General features: G+C 53.4%; 1 protein-coding gene across 8 annotated transcripts in view; it reads left to right on the forward strand.

Annotated features, from left to right (window-relative positions):
• GLIS1 (GLIS family zinc finger 1) overlaps nucleotides 1-16432 on the forward strand; it is a 236628-nt gene that overhangs the window by 133736 nt on the left and 86460 nt on the right. For all 8 annotated transcript variants that reach the window (XM_063607417.1, XM_034965511.2, XM_063607422.1 and 5 more), the window contains exons 3-4: nucleotides 7713-7890; nucleotides 12999-13881. In XM_063607417.1, the coding sequence (XP_063463487.1) occupies nucleotides 7713-7890; nucleotides 12999-13881 (1061 nt within the window). The remainder of the gene's footprint in view (nucleotides 1-7712; nucleotides 7891-12998; nucleotides 13882-16432) is intronic.

Genomic DNA, 16432 nt, shown 5'->3' on the forward strand with positions numbered 1-16432 from the left:
AGAGCAAGACCCTGTCTCAAAAAAAAAAAAAAAAAAAAAAGAGAGAGACATCAGAGAGCTCACTCTACTTTCTCCGTGCCCACACTGAGGAAAGGCCATGTGAGGACATCGTGAGAAGGCTGCTGTCTCCAAGCCAGGAAGAGAGCCCTTACCAGAAACCAAATTCACTGGCAACTTGATCTTGGACTTCTTGCCTCTGGAATTGTGAGAAAATACATTTCAGTTGTTTAAGCCACCTAGTCTATGGTATTTTGTTATAGCAGCCGGAACTGACTAGTACACTGGGGAAGCCATCAGCTGCAGCTGCCCTAAATCGCTTAATGATGTGGAGCAGTGTCTGGGTCAGCAGTGCCTTCCAAGTCTAATAGAGCTGGCCTTGCATCCTGACTGTCCCATTTCACAGCTGCATGACCTTGGGCAAGTCCCTTACTCTTCATCTGGAAATGGGTTTAGCAATACTGGCATGGAAAGAGCCTAGCACTGTACCTGGCACATAATGGGCACTCCATCAACTTTGGTATCATGGTATGTTACTAAATGAAAAAAGCAGAGTATCAGAAAGTATGAGCCGGGTGTGATGGCAAGCACCTGTTGTCCTGGCTACTCAGGAGGCTGAGGTGGAGGATCCCATGAGGCCAGGAGGTCAAGACGGCAGTGAACTATGATCACGCCAGTGTACCCTGGCCTGGGCAACAGAATGAGACCCTGTCTCTAAAAGAAAAAGAAAGAAAAGAAAATACATGTATTGCCCTGCTTTTTGTCAAAAAAAATATATAGATGCATAGAAAATACTGATGAGGTTTATGTCCTCATGTCTGTGATGGTGCTCTCTGGCTGCTAGCCTTATAGGTGATATCTGTTTTCTAATTCTTGCCTAGGTACACCTTCTGATTTTTTCTACAATAAATATGTGTGAATTTGCTAGCAGTAAGAGAGTCTGAGGGAAAAGCTGGCCCCTGGCTGTGTTTATTTACACACACCATACACCTGCCCCCACATGTGTGACCCGCCCTGGGCTGCTCACTCTGGCCCTGGACCGGGCTGGAGCTATGGGCTGGCTCGGGTGTCTCCGCGGCGCCGTCCTGAGGTGAGCCTGCTCAGGTTTCACTGGCCCGAGTCCCCGTAAGTCTAGCTTAGATTTGAAGGGGGAATTTATGGGATTCTTGCAGTCTGGGATAAGAGGTGGTGGGAGGCATAAGCCCGGCGTGAGGCCGCGAGCGTCAGGCCTGCCGTTCTGGAGGCCCCTGCTGAGGTTACGGCCCCCCTGATGGCCGTGAATGCCCCAAGGCGGCTCCAGGCAAGCAGCAGGTCTCAGCTAACCCGGTCCACCGGGCTGTCCACCTTCCTGCTGCTCCTCTTTCAGAAGCCCATCTCCCTGCTGGTCTGTGGGCTTCTGGATTTTGTGAGGAGGGAAAAGAGGGAGTGACGAGGCAGCCCAGAGAGCAGAAAGGGTTAGGAGATGAACGCTGCTCGGGCTCTGTCTCTGCTGTGTGTCCTGCGGTGAGCTGCTCACCCGCCCTGGACCTAGGAAGTGGGAAGCACTATGTCTCCTGCCTGTGATTCCTGGGGTGCCCCTCCTGCCAGGGCCTGACCTGTGGGAAGCCCAGCAGAGCACTCTTGGGGCACAGAGGGCAAAGCTAGGCTCAGAGAGGGGGCTGCCGCGCCCATGCTCAGCCTCCTGGGGAAGGGCTGCTGGCATGACTCCGTTGGCCTAGGGCTGCTCTTCCGTGGCGGCTGATGCCCACTGCCCAGGAAAATAGGTCTACCCCAGGGGCTGTTGACCATGTCTCTCTGCCTGTCCGGACAGCAGCAGAGGGGCCTTTATCAAAGTGCTGCCTGTGCCAGGCACCATGCCAGAGACTCCATGTACATTACCTCACTTAATCCTAAGAGCCAGCCATCCCCTGGAGCTGGGATTCTTATCCTCATTTTATAGATGAAGAAACTGAGGCTCAGAAGGGTGAGGTGACTGTCTAGGGTCAAATAGCTAGAAAGTTAATGGTGGAGCAGGACTTCAACCTAGGTATGTGTGTGACAAAGCTTGTTCCGCTCCCCTAAGTCACAGTGTCTGGCATATAGTAGGCACAAAAGTAAACTTGAGACAGGCCTCCCAGCCACCTACCCTCCCAGCATTTCTAAGCACTTGCTGTGGGCCTGACTATGCTGGGAATGAGGGAATGAGAGGGCACATGCCTGGGGGGCCCAGGTGTCTAGAGAACGCACTCACTGTGTGACTAGGACAAGTCCTTTCTTCAATCCGGGCCCCTGTTTTCCCTTCAATATGTGAAGCAAGTTGGACAAAATCATGCTGAGGGCCACACTGACATTCAGCAGCTCTGGGGCTCCAAGATCCTTGTCCTGAAGGATTTCTCAGGCTCGTAGGGGAGGTAGGACTTTCATTGCACCGAAAGCATCTGTGTGGCAGTAGAGAGTACTATAGTGATGTTGTGAAGATTTAGAGAAAAACCATGGGAAGGATTTGGCACGTGCTGGATGTGCAGAAGGCGCACCTAAGTGGCAGCTATTCCCAGGGACTGCCGAGGCCGGGGAGCTCAGGCAGTGGAGGAGGCCAGGAGGGAAGGCAGGAGACCAAGCACCATTCCAGGAGGAGGTGTGCTTCTGCTGGGCTCTGAGGGCCCAGAGGGGTTTGGAAGGGTCAGGCCACCCTGATGGGATGCCAAGGATGTGTGCCTCAGAGCAGCGAAGCATCATGGATGTGTGAGGTCACACCAGATGGACAGGGGAGTCTAGGTTGTAGTGGCCCCAGAGCCAGGCTGAAGGCACTTCCATTCACTGAATGCCCACCAGGAGCCAGGCCTGCGTTCAGTATTTGACAGTGATTTCACACCCTCAGCTCCACCCTGTAAAATCCTCCCCATTTTACAGATGCAGGAAAAAGTATGCTCATTTCAGATGTTGAATCCTGTCTCTCTCACTGCTGCATGAGATCGGGGGTTGGCAGATTAACAGCCTAGGAGCCAGCAATCTGTTTTTCTAAATAAAGTTTTATTGGAACACAGTCCCACTCATTTGTGTGTGTGTGTGTATATATATATACACACACACACACACACACATATATATATTTTTTTTAATGGTACAAGGGCAGAGTTGAGTAGTTGTGGCAGGGACTATATACCCACAAAGCCTAAATCATTTACTTTTTTGCCCTTTACAGAAAAAGCTTGCTGACTAGATGGCTGAGTCAGGCAAGTCTAAGCCTTATACTTGCTGTGTGAGCTTGGGCAAATCACCTGCCCTCTCTGAGCTTGCCCAGTCAACTCCTGAGGGTTGTAATGAAGCTCACAGGTGATGGATGCAAAAATGTTTTGTAAACTGTAAAGTGCAGTGCCCTATCACCAGCCCAGTGCCTGATAGACAATAAAGTCTGCTTGTGGTTAAAACAAGAAGGTGGTCATGATGTAGGCCTGCCTGGACCCAGCTGCTGGATGCTTCCGGGACTGCAAGGAGGCAGCCTCTGGGTCTTAGATGCTGAATGCATCATTGTCCACTCTCACGCAGACTTGGCAGGGTTCAGCATAAATTAAAATTCTTGTGGGGAGTCACCTTATATGTGGTGCCACTTTATAGCCAAGTCATTATGGTAATTTGCAAAGCTCTCTGGTGTGTAACTAGAGCTGTTTGCTTCAGATTTGTTGGCTGTGACCTCGTTTAGGCTGTGCCATCCTGCATGTACTGAACCCCAAGTCTTGGGGGTTTGTCCTTCTGAGTCTGGCCTTAGAGTCATCCAGACCTGCCCTTTCTGGGGACAACATGTTTCCCTTACAGGTCCCCATCTCCCTGCCCCAGGCTCAAGGAGAAATAAAAGAAATAATTATCATCACATTACTTTTTAAGCACTAACTGTGAGCTAGGCCTCATGCCAAATGCATTGTGTTCATATTCTCATTTGTCACCTCAACGTTGTGGGTTAGGTGTTAGCACCATTTTACAGATAAGAACATTGAGGCTTGATGAGAAAACCAAACCAAATTCTTACCTAGCTTAAAAAGTGCCAACCCAGGCCCTGCTATGGATTTGCTGTGTGGCTGCGGCAGGCCCTTTCCTTCTCTGAGCCTTAGCTTCTTATCTATTAATGAAATAGATGGTCAGCCAGTCCCAACTCTGACATTCTAGGATTTCTCACTAACTTGTAAAAGTAAACACAGGACTCCATCACCCTGTAAGTCTCCAAAGGAGCTTCATTTGCATGGGGAAAGCCAGGCCCAAGGTTGGCTCTTGGCCCCCTGTGGCACAGAGTGAGACATGGTTGCGGGTGCCAACCTCTTTCTAGGGCACCCCTGCTCCCCCGGCTTTTCCAGGGAAGGATCCATCCATCCATGCTCTCTGGAGATGGAGAGTGAACAGGAGTGGACCTCCTCCATCTGGGTCTTGTGAAGTCACTGGGGACAGGGAGGCAAGACAACAGACAGGAGGCAGTGCCTACATCTTTCCTGGCAGACATGGGACCGTGATGGGTAGCGATGAGAGTCCCCGCATCTTTCCAGTGACAGCAGCATTTCTGGGACACGTGTTTGCAGTGTTGGGTTTAACTTCCAGTCTCTGAGACAGCAGGTATCCCGGGGCAGAGTCTAGGCTTTGAAAGACCAACTTTGGGCCACGACTATGCCAGCAATTACTGTATGACCTTGGGTGACCACTTGCTGGCCCTGGTGCTCAGTGTCCCTCTGCAAAGTTGGGAGGTTGATGTTTCCACCCAGAGCGCTGTGAGGGTCCCAGCAGACAAGGGCTTGAATGAGCCTAGAGCACTAAGTGGCACCATATTATGACTTGAGTGGCGCCTTCCTCCTTCCCTCCCTCCCAAAGCTGGTTTTCTTTATTTACTGCAGGAAAACCTTTTACTGTATCCAGAGGAGAAGAAGCTAACAGGCCTCAATAGTTTGTTGGGTAAAGACTATTTCTTCCTGTAGAAGTGATGGGTTTGATCTCCACTCAGTCCCTTCTTCCCTGTGTGACCTTGGCAAACTGCTTTGACCATTCTGAGCCTTTGTGTCCTCATCTGTTGATGGAGCGGGCTTACCCTCCTGGCAGAATTATTGCAAAGATTAAAGCTTAGACATCATTATGATGGTTTTACTTTTTACTTTCCCAGAGGCTCTCCAACATGACCCTCATTGGAGTCAAAGGTGGGGACACTTATTAGGGGTCTCTGGTTATTCAGCAGTTGGCCAAGAGGCAGCAGGATGTGGGCTTTGAAGTCTGGGAGATCTAGGTTTGAACTGTGGCCCTGCTTCTTACAGACCCCCAAGCCTGCTCAAAGGCACAGAATCTCTCTCCAAACCTTGCCTTTCTCATCTGGAAAATGGCTGTCCTGCCCCTGCCCCACAGGGATGGACCCTTGAAGGTCTTGATGAGTGAGGGCTTGGTAGGTGCTGGCTGTCCACCCTTTCTAGGGCCTGCCTTCCTTCACTGCACACAGCCTCCTAAGTGCAGGAGGGGAGGAGTAACCCAAGGCCCCAGAGGGGCCTGGTGAGTCCTGGAAGGAAGCTCTGAACGGCACCCCCTGTTAGAGACCCTGGGAGAAAGACCCTGGTGAAACTGCTCCGTGTGATGATTAAGCTCTCTCTGCTCCAAATGCTATTAATGGTCATAAAATTATCCACAGTTTTCTGAGGCCCAGTCCCAGGGTTTGCCTCAATGGGACAATAAAATTGCATGCAGAAACGATTTGGAAAAGGCAAAGACGGCCAAGCAGAGACGGAGTTAAATGAGCGGCAGCCTGCTCTCATTAACTCAGGCCATTCACATTTGTTACCAGGGATTTCATTTTAATTAAAAAACAACCCAGTTATTAAAACATAAGCTTGTGAGGGGCTGGCCAGGCAGCAGCCAGGGCCAGTGGGAACAAGCGTTGCTCGCAGCAGGACGGGCCAGGACTGGGGCTGGGGCTGAGAAGGTAGCGTGGGAGCAGATGTTTGCCGAGTCCTCTCCACGGGCTCGCGTGTGGCTGGGAACCTGGAGGCTCCCATATGAGCACCTCACCTGCCCTGGGACCTTGTGAGCGTTGCATGCTCATCCAGAGACTGGAACGTGCTCGGCAAGCAAATGCCTGGTGCCTGTCCAGAGCTATGGCACATGGCTAGTTAGCACTGAGTGCCCGGCCTCAGCATGGGGATAATTGTGTGCCAAAGGAACTGCCTTGAGGGTGGGCTAGAATTAGGGTTGAGGGACAGGGATCCTCGGGGGTGGACTCTCTAAAAGGCTTCTTATTACATAGCGATTAAGACGTGGGGTTTGGGTCTGACAGATCTGATCCGGAAATCCAACTCAGAGGCTTCCTAGCTGTGTGTTCTTGGGTGAGTAATTGAACCTCCCCACGCCTCTGTTTTGTCCTCTGTAAAATGAGGATAGTGAGACTCAGGCCTCCCTTGGACAGCAGTGGGGATGCTCAAGTGTGACAGTGGTGTGTGTCCCCAGCCCTGGTCCTGCACAGGCTGCTCGGCAGATGCTGCTCTTGCTGATGTCCTTTTCCTCATGGTAAGGAGTCAATCATGTTCCAGGACCAGGTTTTTTTCACGTCTTAATGGTTTATCTTTCTCAGTGTTGGCCATACTTGGGCCTATCAATCATGTTTTATTGTATCTGCAAGGCACTTTGTAATTGTCGAAGTGCTGTTTAACAATAAGAACAATTTTCTTTCTTGGTGCATCCACTAGGTTTCAGCACCATGCTAGAGACTTTGTGCCCCTGCTCTCAGAGGCTCACAGCATCACTGGGGAACGGGTGAGATCCCCTTACACAGGGGAAACAGGGTCTGGCCTGCGCAGGGATTTGTCTGAGTTATGGAATTGGTTTGGGGCAGAGTAGGGGCTCACATCGAGGTCTGTCAGCCCCCAAAATTCATGTCCTTTCCTCCCTAGCTTTGCTCTGTGAGTGACAGGACAGAAAGCGTAAGAAAATGGAGTTTGGAGGTGTATATCCCTCATCCATAGATGAGAAAACTGAGGCCCAGAGAGGGGAAGGAGCTTAGAACAAGCACGCCTGACTCTTGTTACACTTTCTGTGGTTTTTCAGCACTTTCACATCAACTGCTTCAGCTAATCTTCCTAGAAACCCACTAGCAGGGCGAGGCAGGGCATGAGGCAGGCTGTGGAAGAATCAGGCGATAGCGAGGTACAATTGCACACTGTGTTTCTATGGTGTAACACAATTTGGGAGACAATGTAGACTGAGCTTTTGTGTTAACTGTACCAGATGCTGTTTAGTGAGCACGTACTCCTTGACATTCACATGTCAGTACCGCTACCTCCAGCCTGTGGGCAGCAGCGCAGCTGAGCAGCCACCTGCCCCAGCTGGTGTTCTCACACCTTGCCTCATGAGCACCGTGTGGTTAATGTGAGGATAATACACTGTACGTTCCAAGAGACTCGGAGTTTCTCTTGTTTACCAGTGTTTCCTGCACCTAGAACAGTGTTTGTACATAGGAGGTATCCAGTGTTCATGTAACAGTCATTTAACCACCGGAGACCCAGCATCCCCATCTGAGAATGGAGGATTTTATTATTGATCCTGCTGGTGGTTGTGGGAATTAGATGAGGTATCCTGGTAGCTTGCATGCAGCAGGGATGCAGTGAGTGTTGGCTCTGGGTGCCCTGTCCCTTGCTGTACCCCAGGGACTGCCCTCTCCCCACACCCCTCTGCAGGCTGTTCCCACTCACTGTGTCCCTCTCTCCCTGTCTTTCTCTGCCTAGTGAATGGGAGCTACGGCCACTGTACCCCGGGCTCAGAGAAGAGCCTGCTGGACCTGGACCTTGCTGAGGGCCCTGGCCCCACCTGCTGCCAGGGCCTGTTTCTCCCTGCAGGAAGCCCGCCGCCCCGGGCTCACCCCCAAGCTTGTGAGAGGCTGCTGCATTTCCCCCACCCTAACAGGTAGGTGCGGGCAGCTGCTTTCTGTGGACACTCCCAGGAGGCCCCAGGACCATGGGCCTCAGGCCTCACCTCCTCTGTTTAGCTGGGGGGACACATGGGGAAATGGAGGCACGAGGGGCCCATAGCTCAGAAGCAGCTACCTGGCCTAGATCCTGCACCTTCTGCTTTGTCTTCTGAGAGACACAAGATGGTTCTGTTGAGGTGTTTCCCTGCTGAACAAGCAGACGAAGCTTTTCACAGGAATCAATCATTTCAGAAGAGGAAGATTCATGGGTAGGTTGGGGAAGGAAAGCCCAGCTCAGAGTTTATACAGTGTCAAACCCTGAACTGCTGATAGGGCAGAGAGGGATTCCTCCCACATACCGTCTGTGCCCCAGGAGACCATGGCCCACAGAGCCCTGCTGGGTAGCTGTCCACTCAGTGCTTGCACACTTCCAGTGCCGGCCACCCTGTTTCATTAGGGTGTGCATTGGGCTGACGCCCGCCTCCTACAGCTTCTCCTGGGGTCTCAGTTGTGCCTTTGTCTTAGTCTATTTTCTGTTACATATTGACAGAATACCTGGCACTGGGTAATTTATAAAGAAAAGGAATTTATGTCTTACATTTTTGGAGGCTAAGTCCAATATTGAGGGTTTGCATCTGGTGAGGCCCTTCTTGCTGGCTGGGCCTCTGCAGAGTCCCGAGGTGGCACAGGGCATTACCTGGTGAGGGGGCTGAACACGCTAGCTCGGGTCTCTCTCGTCTTATAAAGGCACCAGTCCCACTCCCATGATCATCCATTAACCCGTGAACAGATTCATCCATACATGAGGCAGAGCCTTCATGACCCAACCCAGTCACTTTTTAAAGGCCCCACCTCTCAACACTGCCACATTTGGGATTAAGTTTCAGCATGAATTTGGGAGGGAACAGATATTCAAACCATAGCAGCCTTGGTGCCCTCTGGTTTGCTGACAGCCAGGTCAGTCACAGACAGGCCTCTGTGCACACCAGCTCAGCCCCAGGTCCCTCACCCAGTGCCTGGGGCTGCTGGCCTGAGGCCTGCTTCACAGACCAGCGATTCTAAACATTTGCCCAGTTGCCGGTTTGCAGTTTATTCCTTCACCAGCCATTTGTCAAGTGCCTGTCATGTGCCAGGCACTGTGGTCGGTGCTGGGAGCATCTTGGTGAAGGAAGCAAAGATCTCTCCTGATGGAGTTTACGTTCTTGTGAGAGCTCCACAGTGGATAAATTCCTAAATAGAAGGATGCTGTTCTTCCCAAGTGCAACCATTTTCCTTTGAGAATTTAGATTCCTTCTGGCTTCCTTTGATATTAGTAAAACTTCTGATTTTAGGTGTGTATTCGTTTGTTTAGGCTGCCATAGCAAATGCCATGGACTAGGTGGTTTAAACAACAGAATTGTGCTTTCTCACCATTCTGGAGGCTAGAAGTGCAGGACTGATGTGCCAGCAGGTTTGGTTTCTTCTGAGGCCTCTCTCCTTAGCTCGCAGATGACCGCCTTGTCACTGAGTACTCACGTGGCCATCCCTCGGCCTGTGCCCTAATTCCTCCTTTTTTTTTTTTGAGACAGGGTCTGACTCTGTCACCCAGGCTGGAGTGCAGTGGCACAATGTTGGCTCGCTGCAGCCTCCACCTCCCAGGCTCAAGTGATCCTGCCACCTCAGCCACTCCAGCAGCTGGGACTACAGGCGTGTGCCACCACGCCTGGCTAATTTTTTATAGAGACGGGGTTTCACCATGTTGGCCAGGCTGGTCTCGAACTCCTGGGCTCAAGCAATTCACCTGCCTCAGCCTCCCAAAGTGCTGGGATTACAGGCATGAGCCACCGTGCCCGGCCCTCATTTCTTATAAGAACACCTGTCCTATCAGAGTAGGCCCTCAACCTTATAACCTTGTTTAGCCTTAATTATTTATTTAAAGGCTCTGTCTCCAAACACAGTCAAACTGGATGTTAGGGCTTCAATATATAAATTTTGGGGGGACACACATCAGTCCATAGCAAGGAGCAAGCGTCTTATAGTTTTTGAGCCGTGCATTGTTTGGTGATAGTCAAATGCATTTATCTGCTGGATTCTTCTCTGGAGGCTCCCCAGTGGTATCCAATTTCCCTGGTGAAATTCATTCTATTATCTCTCAGGGTAGAAGCTGTGCTAACCTAGGAAAAGCTAAGGAAGAGGATTTTTTTTTCTTTTGCTAGAGACAGTCAGAAATATCATTTGTCATTTTGAATATCATTTTGACAATTTATGGCACAGGAGAGTCTGTGTGTAGAATTCTACGCCGGCATCAGTCTAAGTTGCTGTGCCCCCACACCCTCCCTATTAAAGTGGTTGAATTTGAGCTGACACTTTCAGACTCGCTCATTTTCCTAAAGAAAAACAGACCCCCAGCCCCTATGCCACACCTGATCCGAATTCCGTGCCTTCCCCCAACCGCCCGATGGCCTTGTGTTTGGGGCCCCTTCTCTCCACTCTCGGTGCCTGCCCCTCCCAATCTCAGGACCTTGCAACTAGCGCCTGGGCTCCTGCGCCAGCCGCCTCCTTGCCTCCAGCCTAACTCTCTAATACTAATAAAAGCCTCGGTTTCCTGAGTGACTCCTTTGGGTGCACATTCTTGTATTCAGTCCTCATGGTCCCAGGAGGCCCAGATCCTACGGCTAATAAAAAACGATGGTGGTGTGCTTACTGTGCACTACACCCCAGGCCAAGCACTTTTTTTTTTTTTCTGAGTCTCGCTGTGTCGCCCAGGCTGGAGTGCAATGGCGCCATCTCGGCTCACTGCAAGCTCCGCCTCCCGGGTTCACGCCATTCTCCTGCCTCAGCCTCCCGAGTAGCTGGAACTGCAGGCGCCTGCCACCACACCTGGCTAATTTTCTGTAGTTGTTTTTTTTTTTTTTTTTTAGTAGAGACAGGGTTTCACCAGGCCAAGCACTTTTTATGCATTAATGCTCTCAACCCCCAACTGCCGTTGAGTGAGGAAACTGAGGCTAGAGAGGCTACATAACTAGTTCAGTTCACCAGAACTCTACCTACCCCTCAGCAGAATGTAAATGTTCTCTCAGGGGACCGGTCCACAGACTCCCCTATTGGAAGGGGAGCTGCCCAAGGTCAGGGACCTGGTCTTCCCACTTCTTCAGCATCACCCAGCACAGAGTGAAAAGCCTGTTGAGTGAAATCACTGACTTTCCATTCAGACTGCAGTTCCTGAGCCCTCAGAGACATGCGATCTGAGATCCCTGCCTCTCCCCTGAGTCTCTGCTGGAGAAACACTGATTATCCCAATCTCAGCAGCTCCCTTCCAGGGAGCCCTGTCCCTTCCCGGGAGCCCTGTCCCTTCCCCTCCCCTCCTGTACCTCATGACTGGAACTCGGGCTGCTCCAGTTGCAGGGAGCCAGAGATGGAGGGGCTGGAGCTGCAAGGCCATCTTGGGAAACCGAGGGACAGGTGATGACCCCACAGCTCTGGCTGCAGAGAGCCCCAAGACAGTGGTGGTGAACGGCGATAAGAGCTCCCCTCACCCTGCCATCCCCTTCGCAGAGGGCTGTCACGGGGCCATCTCACTCGATCTGGCAGCCATCCTCTGAGGTAGAGAGACTTAGCCCTCATTTTACAGGCAAGGAAACTGAGGTTCAGATGGGATGAGGTGGCGTGGGGTGTCCTAGCCAGACTTCAGGCATAGCACCAGGCTCCCTGTTCTGCCTAGCCAGCCAGGGGGGCGTCCTAACTCTCAGCCCTGCCTCACTTTCCTGACCTTTCCCCTTTTCAGAGTGCTCTGGTGACAGGTAGGCCCTGCCGTCTCTCTCTGCACCTTACCTGGTCCCCCCACTCAGAATGGTGGAAGCTTCAGTGCAGGAATCCCCTTGTGTTATTTAAGCCTGGCCTCCTGCGCAGTGGTGGAGGGAATGTTCCACATGTGGGAGAGGCCCTCTGGGCACCTGTGTACCACCTATGTGGTGAAGACAGCCACCTGGCAAACCCCAGCCGTGCCCACATACACCACCCTCGCTCTCATGGGGAGGATCCTCCTGATGTCCCAGAGGAGGAGAGAGACCCAGGATGGCAAAGGACCTTGCCCACGTTTGCACGGCTGGATGTGGCTGAGCCTGATCTCAAACCCACATGCTCCCATGGGCTGCCCTGCCTGGCCTGCCCCATGGCTTTTCCCCAAAATCGCAGTTTCATGCGGTCACATTGTGAGGGCCTGAAACCCTGGGACCCCTCAGAAGCTTTTCCTCAGTTCCTCCTGAGACACCCCCACCAGGACTGCACTTCAGACTCCCCCATGCACTGACATTAACAGTGGAAAGGCCAGGCTGCTTGGGGCGAAGTGTCATACAATTAGCATTTATAGAAGTTAAGCTAGATTACAAAAATTAATAAAGATTTAAAGGACATGTAAGTGGAATTTAATATACCCTGGACCTGGGTGTTCCTCAAAATGCCAGCCTCAGCCTTCTTCCTGGAGAACTCACTAGAAGGCCACGGAGAGGGAGCAGGGCAGCCCCCTGGGAGGCAGGATGGCGTGGCATCCAGGGCTGGGTGGGGGTGCTGAGCTTTGGTAAAACGATGCAAGGTCCTCCTTCCTGGTGTTCTCACCACATTCACCCTGGAGTGCATGTTATGACCTTGGCTCACTGCAGCCTCAACCTCCTGGGCTCAAGCAATCCTCCTACCTCAGCCTCCCAAGTAGCTGGGACTACAGGTGCACACCACCACACCTGGCTAATTTGTAAATTTTTTTATAGAGATGGAGTCTCACTATGTAGCCCAAGCTGGTCTTGAACACTCCTGGACTCAAGCAGTCCTCTTGCCTTGCCTTCCCAAAGTGCTGGGATTATAGGCATGAGCCATTGTGCCTGGCCTCCTGCCTCTTCTTTCCCTCCCCAGCCCTTCTCTTCCTCTCTCTCCCCATTTTCCTTTACACTCTGCTTGTTTTCCAGACAACCAGTCTGTAGGTGCTCTTTCTCTGCCTCCAGCCCCTCAGCCTCTGCCTCCTGCCCTGGGCTTGTCCATCCCTTGGTCCTCAGCTTCCCTGTCTGCCCCCACCTGAGCCTTCCCTCTGTGGCGAGCCCAGCCTCTCATGACCTCTCTGGCCACTGTCTTCCAGGTCACCTAGACCCCAGGCCACCTATGTCAACGGCAGCCTCCCAACCACACAACACATCAAACAGGAGTCCTTGCCCGACTACCAAGCCATGGCAGAGGCCCGCACATCCCTGTCTGCCCACTGTCGGGGCCCGCCGGCCACTGGCCTGCACCCAGACCTGGACCTCCCGGGCCGAAGCCTCGCCACCCCTGCGCCTTCCTGCTACCTTCTGGGCAGCGAACCCAGCTCTGGCCTGGGCCTCCAGCCCGAGGCCCACCTCCCCGAGGGTAGCCTGAAGCGCTGCTGCCTCTTGGGCCTACCCCCCACCTCCCCAGCCTCCTCCTCAGCCTGTGCCTCCTCCGACGTCACCTCCATCATCCGCTCCTCCCAGACGTCTCTGGTCACCTGTGTAAATGGACTCCGGAGCCCCCCTCTGGCGGGAGATCTGGGGGGCCCTTCCAAGCGGGCCCGGCCTGGCCCTGCATCGACGGACAGCCATGAGGGCAGCTTGCAACTTGAAGCCTGCCGGAAGGCGAGCTTCTTGAAGCAGGAACCCGCGGATGAGTTTTCAGAGCTCTTTGGACCTCACCAGCAAGGCCTGCCGCCCCCCTATCCCCTGTCTCAGTTGCCGCCTGGCCCAAGCCTTGGAGGCCTGGGGCTGGGCCTGGCAGGCAGGGTGGTGGCCGGGCGGCAGGCGTGCCGCTGGGTGGACTGCTGTGCAGCCTATGAGCAGCAGGAGGAGCTGGTGCGGCACATCGAGAAGAGCCACATCGACCAGCGCAAGGGCGAGGACTTCACCTGCTTCTGGGCTGGTTGCGTGCGCCGCTACAAGCCCTTCAACGCCCGCTACAAGCTGCTCATCCACATGCGAGTGCACTCGGGCGAGAAGCCCAACAAGTGCATGGTGAGTTCCCACCGGCCGCCAGGCCTCACCCCAGCCCCTCTGGCAGAGCAGCACTCACCCCAGTGCCCCAGGAGAGGCCGCCTGGGACTCCTTCCTCTGGGCTGGCTGAGATCCCTGTGGTTGAGGAGGAAAGGACCCATGCTGTGGATGTGGCCTCTGGTCAAGACGGTCAGTGCCCCTGTCACTGGGAACCGTGGCAGAGGGGCCCTCATACTCACTAGGTGCCCAGTCCCCCACCCTGAGGCATTAGATATATCTTAGCACGCCACAGGGCCCGGGGCTGTGTGCACATGCGATTGGAAAAACAGGCGTGGCCAGCCTCTTCTTTCATGTGTTTGTGCTCCATGTCCCATCTGCTGGTGGCCAAATGAGATGTGGAGAACATACTCTCCTCCAGCGCTGGGCCCTCACCGCCACCCATCCCAGTGAGGTTCCCTGGGCCTTCTAGTGCTGCCTACAGCCTTGGCTTCCACCAAGGAACAATGGGGCCTAACAGGCACCCGGCTCGAGAGCTGCGGGTCCCCAGGGCAGGGTTTGGGCTGGGGCCCAGGGTTACTAGCTAAGGCCCTGGGTAGTACCAGTAGCGTTCTTCCTGGAGTTGAGACAGGTTTCTGGCACTAGCATTATGTGTACATGCGCACGTGCACACACACATGCATGCACGCGTGCACACACACACGCATATTAACTGTGAGTACTCAGGCCTCCAGCCCTTGTGATGGGTCATTTCTGTGACAGGTCAATTCTGCCCCGTCTGTGGGGAATAGTGTATCAGAGGCTAGGAGCACTCCCTGATACACTCAGCCTAACTGCTGTGCTACCTCCGAGGCACAGCCAGCCCACTAGGAGAGGTGCCTGCCCAGAAACGGCAGAGCTGGACCTCAGGGTGTGCTTGGTGTTGAGAAGCATGGGCCACCAGGGCCACTGCCCAGCCCGCCCAGCCATCAGGGCAGCAGCATGGCTGGTGTGCTGGGGCTGGTGCCATAGCTAAAGTCAAGCTGTTTCACACTTGGACTTGTGCAAGTGTCAAACACTGTCATTGGACACCCACTCATGGAGCACTTGGTCTGGGAAGGGGCATAGTGTCCCCATTCAGAGCCCAAGGTGACATTGTAGGGGCCAGGAAGGAGGCAGGACACACTGGCAGTCAGCAGCATAAACTCCGTCCTCCTGGGGCAAGGTGCTTGCCCTTGGGCCCCACCTACCTGTGGAGCTGGGAGCTGGGCGTCGGACAGGATCTGCTTCTGCAGCTTCAGGAGGCTGGGTCTTGAAGGAGGAGAAAGAGTTTGCTTTGTAAACAAGTGAGCAGCAGTGAATGGCCTGTGCCAAGGGGAGGCAGGAGGAGGGAGCTTGTGGTTAGCATTCTGGTGTGTGGAGCAGTGGTGGGGAGAGTGCATTGGACAGGCTGAGACTTTGACTTTATCTTGTGCCTTTGGGCTGAGAGGATGCTGGAAGGAGGCCTGGTGGCTGGGCCAGCCCCTGGTGATGCTCTGGCTTGTTTGGGGTCCTGTGACACATGCCCCTGCCTAGGAGTTGACCAATAGACAGCGTGCAGGCCAGGCCAGGGCTGCTGGGAGACAGCTGGGCCCCGATATCTCCCCGAGACCCTGGAGCTGACAGCTGCTGAGCCACAGTTCTCCTTCACATATTCTCTTTTATGGGTGAGTCTGTGGGTGCCTGTGGGGGCCGAGGTGGAGGCTCTGTGACCCGAAGGAACCTTGACAAGACTCCACAGGACACTGGCTTACACCTGGCTTCTGCCTGTGGTTAGTGGTCTTCTCACAGTGGGGCCTCTGTGGAATCACGGCATCCAGAAGAGTATCTGTGTTGGAAATTTGGGAAGTCAGAGAGGATCTAGCCCTTCCCCGCCCACTTTCTAGCTTGGGAAACAGGGCCCAGCGAGGGGTCAGAGGGGCCTGGGTTACTCAGTGCAGACTCAGGGTCTCTCTCTCTGCGGCCAGGCTGCCAGGATCTCACTTGATTCCACAGACTTCACAGGACACTGGCTTACACTGGCTGCGGCCTGGTTCTGGGGACCCAGACCTGGACCTCCCATGGCCCTTGCCCTGGGGACACTCATGCTCAGAGATGGGTGGGAGATGAGTGGCAGGTCCTGGGATGGAGTTTGCATAGTCCCAGGGAGGGAAGGCCCAGAAGGGCTTCATGGAGGAGGTGATATCAAGCTGTGTCTACACTCACCTATCAGTATTGTTTAATCCTTACAAGTCCTGTAAAACCAAGGGTTTTTACAAATGAAGAAACAAAGGTTGGGTGGGGTCTGGCTGGCCTTCCACTTGCTCCCATGAGAACACTTGGTCTTGCCTCTTCCAGGGTTTAGGATTGTGGTGATGATAATACCAGAAAGCAGCTTCCAAGTACAGACTGTGTGCAGGTGCTATTCTAAGTGACAACTCCACCTGGTCCTCAACACAATGCTGTGGGGTAGATACTGTGAACCCCCATTTTACAGATGAGGAAACTGAGGTTCAGGAAGGTTGCATAATTTGCCCCAGGTCACACAGCTAGTTGGAAACAATAACAACAGTTATAA

Source organism: Pan paniscus, chromosome 1 (genome assembly GCF_029289425.2).
Source record: "Pan paniscus chromosome 1, NHGRI_mPanPan1-v2.0_pri, whole genome shotgun sequence".
Lineage (NCBI taxonomy): Eukaryota > Metazoa > Chordata > Mammalia > Primates > Hominidae > Pan > Pan paniscus.